This window comes from Bos indicus, chromosome 22 (assembly GCF_029378745.1).
Source record: "Bos indicus isolate NIAB-ARS_2022 breed Sahiwal x Tharparkar chromosome 22, NIAB-ARS_B.indTharparkar_mat_pri_1.0, whole genome shotgun sequence".
In the NCBI taxonomy this organism is placed as follows: Eukaryota; Metazoa; Chordata; class Mammalia; order Artiodactyla; family Bovidae; genus Bos; species Bos indicus.
This window is the reverse complement of record NC_091781.1, coordinates 38,922,093-38,936,260: the sequence shown is the minus strand read 5'-3', so window position 1 is coordinate 38,936,260 and position 14,168 is coordinate 38,922,093. Positions and strand designations below refer to the sequence as shown.

The window sequence follows — 14,168 nt, the reverse complement described above, 5'->3', positions numbered from 1 at the left end:
ACATCCATACATGACTACTGGAAAAACCATAGCCTTGACTAGACAGACCTTTGTTGGCAAAGTAATGTCTCTGCTTTTGAATATGCTGTCTAGGTTGGACATAACTTTCCTTCCAAGGAATAAGCATCTTTTAATTTCATGGCTGCAGTCACTATCTGCAGTGATTTTGGAGCCCAAAAAAGTAAAGTCTGACACTGTTTCCAGTGTTTCCCCATCTATTTCCCATTCCCAACCAGGGATCAAACTCAGGTCTCCTACATTGCACGTGGATTCTTTACAGGTGAACTACCAAGGAAACCCAATGATTATACAGCAGAAATGACAAATAGATTCACGGGATTAGATCTGATAGTGTGCCTGAATAACCATGGACAGAGGTTCACAACATTGTACAGGAGGTGGTCATCAAAACCATCCCCAAGAAAAAGAAATGCATAAAGGCAAAATGGTTGTCTGAGGAGGCCTTACCAATAGCTGAGAAAAGAGAAGCTAAAGGCCAAGGAGAAAAGCAAAGATATACCCATCTGAATGCAGAGTTCCAAAGAACAGCAAGGAGAGATAAGAAAGCCTTGCTCAGCGATCAGTGCAAAGAAACAGAGGAAAACAATAGAATGGGAAAGACTAGACATCACTTCAAGAAAATTAGAGATACCAAGGGAACATTTCATGCAAAGATGAATGGCACAATGGTATGGACCTAACAGAAGCAGAAGAGATTAAGAAGAGGTGAAAAGAATACACAGAAGAACCATACAAAAAAGATCTTCATGACCTAGATAACCAAGATGGTGTGGTTATCTCACTCACCTAGAGCCAGACATCCTGGAGTCTGAAGTCAGGTGGGCCTTAGGAAGCATCACTACTAACAAAGCCAGGCTGGATGAAGCACAAGCTGGAATTAAGATTGCCAGGAGAACTATCAATAACCTCAGATATGCAGATGACACCACCCTTATATGGCAGAAATTGAAGAACTAAAGAGCCTCTTGATGAAAGTGAAAGAGGAGAGTGAAAAAGAGCTAGCTTAAAATTCAACATTCAAAAACCTAAGGTCATGGCATCTGGTCCCATCACTTCATGGTAAATAGATGGGGAAACAATGCAAACAGTGACAGACTTCATTTGAAGCGGCGGGGGGCGGGGGGGGGGGGGCTCTAAAATCACTGCAGATGGTGACTGCAGCCATGAAATTAAAAGATGCTTGCTCCTTGGAAGAAAAGCTGTGACAAACCCACACAGCACATTAAAAAGCAGAAACATTACTTTGCTGACAATGGTCTAGTCAAAACTGTGGTTTTTCCAGTAGTCATGTATGAATGTGAGAGCTGGACCAAAAAGAAGGCTGAGCACCAAAGTATTGATGCCTTTGACCTCTGGTGTTGGAGAAGACTCTTGAGAGTCCCTTGGACTGCAAGGAGATCCAACCAGTCCATCCTAAAGGTAATCAACCCTGAATATTCTTTGGAAGGACTGATGCTGAAGCTCCCCTACTTTGGCCACCTGATGTGAAGAGCCAGCTCATTGGAAAGGACTCTGATGCTGAGAAAGATTGAGGGCAGGAGAAGAAGGAGACGACAGAGGACGAGATGGCTGGATGGACATGAGTCTGAACAAGCTCTGGGAGATGGTGATGGACAGGGAAGCCTGGCTGCTCCAATCCATGGGGTCACAAAGAGTTGGACATGACTGAGCAGCTGAACAATAACAACCAACAAACACCATACACAAAAATAACTCTAAATGAATTAAAAACCTAAAGGCAAGACCAGACTCTCTAAAGTTCTTAGAAGAAAACATAGAACAACACTCTTTGACATAAGTCACAGCAGTATCTGTTTTGATCCATCTCCTGTATAATGGAAATAAGAAACACATGAGACCTAATTAAACTCAAAAGCTTTTGCACAAATAAAGGAAACCACAGACAACAAAAAGACAGCCCCCAGAATGGGAGAAAATACTTGCCAACTCTGTAACCAACTAGGGATTAGTCTCCAAAATATACAAACAGCTCATGCAGCTCAATATCCTAAACCAACCAACCCCAACAAAAAGTGGGCAGAAGACCTAAATAGACATTTCCCAAAGGAGACATACAGATGACCACCAGGCACGTGAAAAGATGCTCAGCGTGGCTCATTATTAGAGAAATGCAAATCAAAGTTACAGTTACGTAAATCTCACACCAGTCAGAATAACTTGCCTTTATTTTCTCATCTACTTCCAAAAGTCTTACTATTCCAAGATTAATGTACATTCAAGCTTTAACTCTATTTTCCTTCCTGCCATAATGATTTTGAAAGGAAGCTTCACTTCCTTCATAGTGACAGGGTTTTTACCCCTGCATTGCCATCTTGGTTATGGTTTTTAAAACATTGTAAAAGCAAAACAATAATTGTTATTATACAAAGTAGTTGCTTTCAACAATAATTATATGAAGTAGTAAACAGTGTAATTAAATGGCAAAAGGCCATAGGTATTATACACACTGATGATACAAGGAACCCCAATGTCTCTTCAAATGAATATAGACAGAGCCACTTGAAAACATTCCTGTACGTTGGGAATTTGCTTTCATTTCTTTGAGGCATTGACAGAGGAAGATGAGATTACATTGTAACAGCTAAGAGTTAGAGCACAGTTGCCCTCAAGGGGGCCCTTTAAGAAAGTGGCAAACTACCAAACCAGGGAATTTATATACTATTCTTGTATTAGCTAAGTTATAAATTACCTGTGTCATTTTTCCACCAAGTCTCTGTAATGTGAAGTGCAAATGCAGGAGACTTGACAAACATCCTTTAATCCTCCTGAATTCCCAAACTTCTGAAAAAGAATGGCCTTTTTCAGTCTTTCAAGACTGATACTTCAAAGTATCTGTGCATTTGATTGATTTGACCTAGTTTCTAGTCGTGTTTAAAGTCTTATTTTGTAGGAATTTCCTTTTATTTACGTACTTATTTAAGAGTGGCTAAGTATTAAGGAAAGACAACCCAGGCAAAGGGCAGAGTAATCCCACATGGAGTGCGCACTGCATAATAAAACATGCAATTCCTGACTTTCCTAACTAATGGCTATGGTTAGCTTGAAAGGGAGAAGGAAAAGAGATCCTAACAGTTTCACTAGAACAAATTAAGCAGAGATTAAAAGGTTAAATGTTGAAAGAGATTAATACAAATGATTGGGGTGGAGGAGGTGGGAAATCCCATCTATGCTACAATGAGAAGGTAAAACTCAGTTCATTTTAGAATCTGAAGAAAGACAACATGATGACCAAGAAGAAAAAATACAGTGAATCAGAGTTAAAAGAGCAGTCGTAATTGTTTTAAAAATAATACACACAGAGATCTAAAGATTTAATGAAATGAATCAAAAACACTTATTATGAAATTAGAACAAATTAGAGGCTAATAAATGGAAAGGATAAGAGACGGGCTAGTAGTAGAATGGACAAAACTGCAATTAGACTCAGATGTGGAAGTCAAATACAGAAGGTCTGACATCGGTTTAAGGGATGATCTATGGAGAGAGAGATGAAAGAGGAAGGAAAAAAGCTGGAAAAAAATCATGACTGAAGATTCTCTAACAACTGAATAAAGGGATGAGACATTAAAATGAATTATCAGGACACAATGAATAGTAACATTCAGAGGAAAGATCTGAAAACCATAATTACCAAGGCTGATCCAGTAGTGGCCTATAACAGTATGTACCCCCATCAACAGAGGAATGGATAAAGAAGAAGTGTACACAGTGGAATGCTACGCTCGCACTAAAAAGAATGAAATAATGTCATTGCAGCCACGTGGATGGACCTAGAGAATATCATACTAAGTGAAGTCAGTCAGAGGAAGACAAATACCATAGGGTATCACTTATTTGTGGAATTTAAAATACGGCACAGATGCACCTACCTGCAAACAGAAACAGACTCACTCATACAGAGGTCAGATCTGTGCTTGCGAAGCGGGAGGAGGGGAGTGGGAGGGGTAGATGGGGCGTTTGGGGTCTGTAGGTGCAACCTATTATACAGAGGACAGATAAACAACATGGTCTTATTGCATATTCCACAGGGAACTTTCCGGCATAAACTCTCATGGAAAAGAGTAAAAAAATAAAAAGAATGTATACATGTGTTTAACTGAGTCACTTTGCTATACAGCAGAGATTGGCACAACATTATAAGTCAACTGTATTTCTAAAGTTCTATTTTTTTTTTTTATTTAAACATTTCTAAATTAAATATGTAAATGTTAAAGTCTGTACCCAAGAGAAGGACATTCCAAGTACAGGGGCGAGAAAGACAAAAGCAGGGACGGTGGAAGAAACACAGTATGTAGTTGAGGAACTACTAGGAGTTCAAATTGGGGGAGTAAAGACTGCTTAAACACCCCGACCATCACTGAGAATCTCAAGATGATGATTCACATGTAAACTTTACTGGATTTTGAACCCACAGTAGTTGTTACTTTAAGCTGGAGTAAGGATCCAGGCTACGGTCCATTACTCAGAATCAGTACTGCCCCACTTTGACTGTGGAGTCAAATTGCTGACCAATTTTTAACACAGAGGCTCTGATAGTTACAAGAGTCTCTTCAGACACAGATGGTTTATTTATAATTACCATAAATGGAACTTGAATACATTCTTTAAAAAAAACCAGTAAATTATAACAAGGCAACATTCATTGATTATAATGCATTATTTAGAAACCAGCAAAGAAATGAGACCCCAAATTCTTACACCCAGACCCTGAAGTCCTTACATCTGGTATTAGAGATAACTCATAGGTTAAAGAGGTAGTGAAAATAGAAATTACAGATTCCTAAAACTAAATGATGCTGAAGTCACTACATTTCAAAACCTAACAGTATACACACTCAGAAGGGGAAAAAAATGTGTGTGTGTGTATATATATCTCCATATATTGGAGAAAATATTAAAAAAACAAAAAACTAAGCTTTCAACTGGAAAAGCCAGAAAAAGAACTAAATAAATCCACAAAATGTACTAAGAAAGCAAATAGTAATGAAATAGAGGCAAGGATGAAAGTGAAAGTGAAGTTGCTCAGTTGTGTCCGACTCTTTGCGGCCCCATGGACTGTAGCCCACCAGGCTCCTCCATCCATGGAATTTTCCAGGCAAGAGTACTGGAGTGGATTGCCATTTCCTTCTCCAGGGGATCTTCCTGACCCAAGGATCGAACCTGGGTCTCCCGCAATACAGGCAGACGCTTTACCATCTGAGCCACCCGGGAAGCAGATCAACTTTATTGCTTAAATTTTATTAACAAGAGATAACTCTGGAAAATGGTGGAAAAAGCAGAGAAGGCACAATTTACCATTGGGGAAGAAAATAAATCTACCACTTAAACCTGTAGTCCTCAAATGTTTTAAAAATTGTTAATTGTGATAAGATGATGTTTATTTTTAAAGTCCTTATCTTTTGGAATTTTATACTGATTTATTAATGAATTTAAAAATCTGGGGTTTGCTTCAAAACACATGTGGCGGAAATAGACATGAAATAAGACCAGGTGCAAGCTGATGATTGTTTTAGTTTAGTGACAGAGCCATAAGTGTTACTTAACTATTCTTTGTATTTTACTAACAGGTTAAAAATTATATAAATGTTTTAAAGGAAATGAAATAAACATTTTAAACTATTTATAATGCTATACCAATAAATTGTTAAGCCTACCTAATCATAATAAACGATACTTAGGGAACATATGGTACTTTATTTTGAGCCCCCGACATGTATCAGCCCCAGCAAAAAACTCTCATCTCCCAAGCTATGACCTCAGTTACTTACCTGGATGTGCATTTATTCAACCTCAAAATGGGGATGTTAATAGTACCTAGATTTTTCTGAGAATTAAAATCATTGGCACATGTAAAGTACTTATAAGCCTGGTACGTAGTTTTCAACCTGTCGAGGCCCACTACATTTTGACCAGGCTACGCTTGAACAGTAGCACACAGAGAAAACATGTAATGTAACCTTGATTAAGAAAACACACAAAGCTAACACCAGAATGGAATGGAACAGTATAAGCCATTGTTAACTTACTTGAATATGGATACAAACATCTGAAGAAATTGCTGTCAAATAAAACCCAGTGTGTTATATTGAAAGAATTACACACATCATTTAAAAAGATTTCTCCCAGAAATACAGAGCTAGTTAAATGGTACCAAAAAAACTGCTCTCAGTGAATTCAGGACTTTAGGAACTTTTTTAAACTTATAGATGTTTGAAAACATACAATAAAATGACACCCATTCATGATCCCCATCCCCAAAAGAAAACACTCTGAGCAAACTTAAAGTCAAAAGCATTCTCTTTAACTTGTTAAATGTTACTTCTCAGACGCCTATAGAAATACTTTTATTTAATATTAAGAGAGTACACACTTTACCATAACACAATATGGTACCTCTTTCCAGTGTCAGAGTGGAAGACTACTGATATCCTATCCAGTGCAGTAAAAGCAAAAGATGTAAGAGGAATAAAAGAATGACATTATTGGCAGATGACGGTGTAGCCAACTGACCTAGAGAATCCACAGATTATTAGAACTTAAAGTTCTACATGGCTGAATACAAGTTCACCATGTGAAAAATCAACAACTTCCCTATATATATCCACTGAAACCAAACACTGATGTCCTAAAGAGAGGCCATTCTTTGGAATAACAGAACCTACCTAGGAATCACCCTAAAATGACACTGGGAAAGACTGTACAGAAAACTGGACTTTCCTGGTGGCTCAGTGGTGAAGAACCTGCCTGCCAATGTAGGCAGCGCCGGAGACGGGGGTTGGATCACTGGGTCAGGAAGATCCCCTGGAGAAGGAAATGGCAGTTTTCTTGTCTGGAGGATCCCATGGATGGAAGAGCCTGCTGCTGCTGCTGCTAAGTTGCTTCAGTCGTGTCCGACTCTGTGCGACCCCACAGACGGCAGCCCACCAGGCTCCCCCGTCCCTGGGATTCTCCAGGCAAGAACACTGGAGTGGGTTGCCATTTCCTTCTCCAGTGCATGAAAGTGAAAACTGAAAGGGAAGTCGTTCAGTCGTGTCCAACTCTTGGCGACCCCATGAACTACAGCCTACCAGGCTCCTCCATCCATGGGATTTTCCAGGCGAGAGTACTGGAGTGGGGTGCCATTGTGGGCTATAATCCATGGGGTCCCAAAAGAGTCAGACACGACTTAGCAACTAAACAACAGCAACAACATGCAGAAAACTATAAAATCTACTTGAAAACTATAAAAGACCTGAGTATATGGAAGGAAAGATACGTTCATGAACAGAAAAGCTCAAAAAGAGGTTTACTGCCTCAGATCTACTTAAGATATTCAATGCAGCCTAACCAAAATCCCAACAACTTTTTATATTCCTTGACAGTCCAATCTCAGTTAATATAAGGTAGAATGGGATGAGGTAGGAGGGTAGAGGTGTATGGAAATGAGTGTACAAGTGAAAAATGCAAATACATATGTCTGAAGCCCTAAAAGTGAAACAGTAACTGTACAGCTAGCAGCCAAGACTATTGTGTAAACCTGCTTCATCAAGTATCAAGACTACTAAAAACCTAAGGGAATGTAAACAACTGTGGGGGAATACAGTATCAAAAAACAGAGAAGCAGATTAAAGGCCAAACTAGAGAGTTCAGAATGAGGCCTGTGTATATGAGAATTTGGCAAATTATTAAAGAGGCAGCTTAAATCTGTGAGGAAAGAGGAGACTGTTAACTGTAACATGCTGGCACAGTAGTTACCTACTGGAAAAACCACTAAAGTCAGACCCCTACCTTACACCAAAAAAAGAATAACGTTCCAATGAATTAAACAATTGAATGTAATGGGGTAGAAAATTGCAGGAGAATATTTCTTAAATACTGGAGTCAAGAAAGCATTTTGAAATGGCCTGATGAAAATACCTGCTACCCTTTCTAAGCCTTTTTTCTGCCTGTGTGTGAAGCAAAGAGAAACATATTTTTCCAAGAATTTTATAGAAGGTGGTCATACTTGGAAAGTTCCACTTCCATGCCAGAAATAATTACTAAATACGAAACTCACTGTGAAAATTTTCTGACTGCCTTTTGGGCCATAGATTTCCATTTTTATTCAGATTCTGGAAGTTCAGTTTAGCTATTTGGAATTAAAAAAAAAAATTTTTTTCCAGAGCTTTTTAACCTCTTTCTCCTTAGCTCATAGCCTCCAGTTAAAATCCTTATATTATTTTTCCTATCATATCACCCAACTCTTCCCTCACATCAAGTCTTCTTATTGCCCTCGCAAGTCTAATTTTGAACTTTTCAAATTAGACATCAAGTTAAACATCTGATAAACCAGTCTCAACAGAGGCCACATTTATGAACAAGTGTCACCTTTATGCTAACCTTAAAATCTCTTCCCTTGTCAGCATTTCATTCATTTTTGTGTTCTAGAATAGGTATCAATACAGGCTCCCTAGCTTCTATAGAAATGCGTGATGGTGACCTCATTCCAGTATATTCAGTCTTCTAGTGATTCTGCAATAGCTTTTTCTTTTGTTGCCCCCAAGGTATGGCGCGGTTTCAGCAGGAATGTTGTGCGCTCTCACCACCTTGTCCCAGCAACTGGAGAATGAAAATGCCGTGGATGTGTTCCAGGTTGCAAAAATGATCAATCTGATGAGGCCTGGAGTATTTACAGACATTGTAAGTACTGTGCTTATTTGCAGAACCTGTACAACATCAGTTGAAACTCAGCCTCACCCTGTACAACAGTAGCTGTCAGTGGGGGTGAAGGTGGAGTAATTTTGCCCCCTAGGGGATGTTGGGCAATGTCAGAGACCCTTTTTTAATGATCACCAGTGGGGGTGGAGTTAAGTGAGTGGAGCCCAGGGACACTGCTAAACACAGCACACCTGAGATGGCCCTCTGCAATAAAGGATTCTCCGGCCCACGTGTCAGAAGTGCTGAGCTTGACAAACTCTGCTTTCTAGAGTATATAGTGTTTTCTGAAGATAAAGTACAGATTTCTTATTATCTTAGTGGACCATCAACACTGAGAACTCATTCCAAGGTAAGAGATGTAGAGGACACAAAGCAGGTATCGGTTTTGATCATCACGGATTCCACAGATGATTTTGTAAGTTTCTTCAAGCACATAGACATATATTCCCGTGTCTCTAGTGTATTTTTCATAGTTACATTTTTAATCAGTATTTTTACCTGCAGTGAAATGAGATGAAGCTGTTCTTCGGCTATAAAACCATCTTCCTCTCGTTCTCCAGGAACAGTACCAGTTTGTCTACAAAGCGATGCTCAGCTTGGTCAGCACTAAAGAGAACGGAAATGGCCCCATGACAGTGGACAGAAACGGCGCTGCTCTCACCGCGGACGAGTCAGACCCTGCCGAGAGCATGGAGTCGCTGGTGTGACTGGAAGCGTGAAAGAGTGCTTCATTTGTAAACCTTCTGAAGACTGAGAACTTTCTTGAGGCCTTTTTTTTGCCAGACTCTAGGTCTAGGTTATATGATAACCCAGTTACTTTTTTACACTGATAAAAGTTTTGATATTTATTTTTTGCCATTTTATGTCTTAATGGTATCCTACTGAGCATTTGCACTCCTGTTCATTTCCCACAGTGAGACGCGGTTTTACCTAGTTTGCACTATCTGATCAGTGTTACTGTCTATAATCTGATACTACAGCAAACCCTGACGTGACATTCCACACCACCATACATGCTACTTTTTAATTCAGTATAGTGAAGGTCTTCGTTAGGACAGTGACTCTTGATTTTTTTTTTTTTAATTATTATTATTCTTGCTAAAGCAGCTGCATCCTCCCAGCAGGCAATGCTGTCCTTTTCCTCAGTCCTCTCCTATTTTTTAAGGCACTGCTCAGTACTTCTGTATGCCTTCTGTGTTTTAATGGAGTGGATGAGCAGTTTTCTTTTAAAGAATAGTGGGTGGGGGGAGCTACTCTGAAGGTCTGTCCATGTGCTGGCCTTGAGAGAGTCCCATTTGTGATGTGTGAAGGTGTCCATTAAGAAACAAGAAGGTTTAAGAGTCATCTGATGTGAACATCACTTCCTAGTTTCAAAGTTATATTCCTAGCTTTAAAAAATGCCCAACTGTGTCAAAATAAAGGATATCTCTGTATTACAGTTTTCACAGTAGCTATGTGGATAGTGTGTGTTATTTCCGTTTTGACTCTCTGAAATAGTTACATCCCTGCCCCCCAAATCAGGGCCATCTTTTACAAAAGAGAGATGGCAATATTTTACATAACTCCAGTTATGAAACCCTTTAGTGAGTCTTCATTAATGCCTCATGGTTTATAATTTCATACCTCTTGGCAGGTGGAATAATGCAAATCTTGGCAGGTGTGTAATTTTGAAAGTAGTCCTAGAAAATATTACTATTACTCATATAGCAATCTAATAAAAACTACCTATAGAGTTAACATTCTTACATTCTTTTCTTTCCTTTTTTTTTTGTCAAATATTTCATGATAAAACTCGTTAATTACATGCATTCTTCTACTTAAACTGAAAATATTGTATTAATTAGCAAAAAGTCTTGGGACCATCTAGGTTCCTCCACATGGAGAAATCTGACTTGGAGAGAGACAATTAGAATCTTGAGTGAAAGGTAACAGTGACATTTTCAAAGAGTTCTTAACAGCAGGAGACAGCTTTGTATGCTTTTATGTATTTTAGCCTCAAAAACAGGTTCACTTCAGTAAGAGACCGCTCCTAGGGACACAGAGCCCAAGGAGGTAATTTCCCAGAGCCACATTCACCCTGCCATCCATCGTGGGAAAATCAGGAGCATTCACAAGAAATTTCAGTTCAGCAAGTTAGAAAGATAAGCTACTTACTGAGATCCGTTTCTTCTGGTGCATATTGCTTTTGAGAGGTGACTTCTGTCAGAAGTTAAGCCATCACCAGGACTCAGCCTGTGAAGAGGAAAAGGGTTTTGGTGGTTTTTACTTTTTTATGTCAATAAACATCTACCAACAGGTCACACTGGCTATGACCATGCTGTCTGGCTAGGCATTAAAACATCCGTGATAAACAGCACTGAGACTCTGTTTATCCTGAGTTGATTTTCCATGAAGTTTGTCAGAGCGGAGCTCAAAGGGCCAAAGCTGCTGAGGCCTCCTGGCCCGGGATTTCTAACACGCGGGCCAGGTCAGCCAAGTTTTCGTAAACAATGTAACTTGCCAGGGTTCATCTCATCTTCTCATTGCGCAGATTCAGCCACACAGGGTAGTCCACTCCTCACGGACTGTGAGGGCTTGCTTGAGAAAATGTGGACAGGAGAGCCCAGCTGTGTGTGGTGGAGGACACAGGCTCGCTCACTGGCCCTCCGCTCCCATCGGAGGTGACGTGCGGAGCCTCTGCCTGACACCTGAGGGAAAATCCTGACCTCACCAACTCTACCGCCATGGGCTGGCTGAGAGAGACCAGGAAGGGGAAGGTTTCAGCATGGTTTCACCTCCTCGTGGCAAGAGCTAGGTCACTGGAGTCCATTACGGAGCTCACTTCAGCTGCACAGAGTGTTGACATGAGCTGACTCTCCTCAGTAGGTGACACAGTGGACCTGACTTTCAGAAGTAACATTCAGGTTGGGGTTTGCGGTCCCTCTAATTTGTTCAGGACACATGGCAAGTATTCCCTTCTGTGCTATTGTTCACTCAGTCGTGTCCGACTCTTTACAACCCCATAGACTGCAGCCCGCCAGGCTTCCCTGTCCTTCACTATCTGTACTATTACAGAGGGCCCAATTCATGGACATTGATACCCTCCAATTCTGTGACCATCTCTTCCATGGGTTTCAGAATCATGATAGAGAGAGAGGTTGGAGATAAAACAGAAACATCACAAGGATGGCTTAGAATTCCTCTGTGAGCATTTGAGTGTCTGTAGTGGGCCTGAACCAAAGTCTACAAACCCTAACCCACTGAACCACAAGCAACTGCTGTCTGCCCATCTTGCCAAAATGGTCCAAACACTTCACGGAGAATAATTATAGTCAGCAGTTCCTCACTTTGACTATAGAGTGCATCCTATAATTCTTCATACGGCATTGGCAAATATACGCTTGTATCTTTCCAGAGGCAAAGAGTTTCAAAGATGGTGTTTTCTTTGAGACAGAAGCGCATTGGTTAACTAAATAATCATTTAGCCCATGCACTCAGGAGGAAAGGAAATAGCTATTGCAAATTACTGTGTGCTGTGTTATAAAAATAAGCTTTCAGAGTGTATGAGTTCTAGGTAAGCAGAAGGCACACATTGAAAATGAATTGCAAAGATCAGAGAAAACACACCTTATTGCCACTAAGAACCTACCTGCCTCTAAAAGTTACAATACTGTCTTTTATATTCAAAAAAAAAAGTTTCCTTCTGAAATTCAAGATGATTAAGATGAGGTGAGTTGTTTTTCCTAATTTTTATGCCTTGGAGCTTTCAGAGTCAATTTCAAGTTGAAAAGTTCAGCAAGGTCAGAGATGTTTCTGGCATTTAGGGTCTGGTGGCTGGAGGTTTTAGCCTGGAGTGACATATTGAAATCAACAGATAACCTTAATTATTTTATAATGACACAGCACAACTGCCTTGTTATGAATTTTCTTAAATGCATATATACTGTATTTAAAACTTAAAATATAGATACCAATTTACCAAAGACACATACTAATTGTAAGCAAAAAAATTTAAGAAAGAAACCCAAACTCATCATAATTTAGGAAATAATAATCAAAAACGTAGTTTGTCGTAAGAATCTAGCAAGTTATATTGGGAAATGCACTTCCAACTCCTAAGTCCTAGAGTTTATGTTCAAATGGTGCCAGTGAATTTTTATATGAAGGGAAAATGCCTGCTTTTTTTTTTTAAACAGCTGTAATCTCACTTGCCCCTCTGCGCTTGCCCATAGCTGCCATCTAACGTACAATATTGGCTTCACTTATCTCTAGAAAGAAGGCATGCGACGAACCGGAAGGAGTTGTAAGAATGGTATTTGGCCTCTACTTTGTCTTAGCTGTTAAACTGTTTTTAGTATTTTTGTTAAATATTTGCAAAGGGAAGCATTTTCTACAGAGGATAATTAATTTCAAGAAAAATAATCTTGAGTTTTAAGAAATAAAACATCTCCAGAAAAGGAGACAAACGATTTTATAAAATGTCGCAACTCTCCAACATTTGGGGTAGTGACTCCTTTTTTGTTAGGACATTTGAAACTAGCAAGTAGCCATTGTTTCTTAAAAAAAGGAAAAAAAAATTCAGCCTTTGTGTGGATTCACGTTTCTTTGACTTCATTTTGAAATAGTGAAAATCATTAAAACTGTAAATATTTTGTTGCTTGGATAAGCATCTTCTGGGAACTTTGTATCTATGGTATATAATCATAGAATTTTATATTTTCATATAAAGCTAATTTTTTTCTAGTTTCAATTCTGTCATAGTTTTTTTTTTTTTTTTTTTTTCCTTTGTGGTGGATATGTGAATTCAACTTTCTGTGTATTGAAGTAGCAGGAACCATCTTTGCATTCCAAAAGAATCCAACACGTGTTATTTCTTTGAGGCAGTGATTGTGACAGTTGGGTTTCCTTTTATAATGTCATTGACCATTTGTGCAATAGGAATTAGACATAATTAGTCACACTGAATACATTTGTTGCATTGACCCATTTGGATAAAGTGCTGTTTTTGTTTTTTTTAATTTGTTCGGGGGGAGGGGTTTTGTAACCTGAAATTTTTCCCTTTTTTCTTCTGTTTAAAAGTATATCAAATCATTCTATTATAGTGTTATTTAATATGTAAATTGTATTGCTATACATAAAATAAAGTATGGTTTTTGATGTATTCATTAGTGCTGAGCATTTCTAAGAAAATACCTACATCCAATAATATCAGATTACTCTTTTCTTTTAATAGCTCACATTTATACACACAGACCCTTGGTCTTAGTTTTCATGGTAGTAAATCATTATTAGGAGTCATCTTCACACAGGCAGAAAACCACAGAAATGTCTTTTCTGAGTAAAGACATTTACTCAGTAAACATGCATAGCCCTAACCCTTTAAAGAGTAAACAGTAATATTTCACCGGCTTGTCAAATGAAACTTTGCTCGCTTTATGAACCTCCTGCTAAATTATAAGTAGAATTATTGT

The 14,168-nt window shown here is 39.0% G+C and overlaps 1 protein-coding gene across 5 annotated transcripts in view; it reads left to right on the top strand.

Moving 5' to 3' along the window:
- The window catches only part of PTPRG (protein tyrosine phosphatase receptor type G), a 773,938-nt gene extending 760,080 nt beyond the window's left edge, over positions 1–13,858 (top strand). For all 5 annotated transcript variants that reach the window (XM_070777123.1, XM_070777125.1, XM_070777122.1 and 2 more), the window contains 2 exons: positions 8,565–8,700; positions 9,279–13,858. In XM_070777123.1, the coding sequence (XP_070633224.1) occupies positions 8,565–8,700; positions 9,279–9,425 (283 nt within the window). In that variant the 3' untranslated portion in view covers positions 9,426–13,858. The remainder of the gene's footprint in view (positions 1–8,564; positions 8,701–9,278) is intronic.
- Positions 13,859–14,168: the final 310 nt, after the last annotated feature.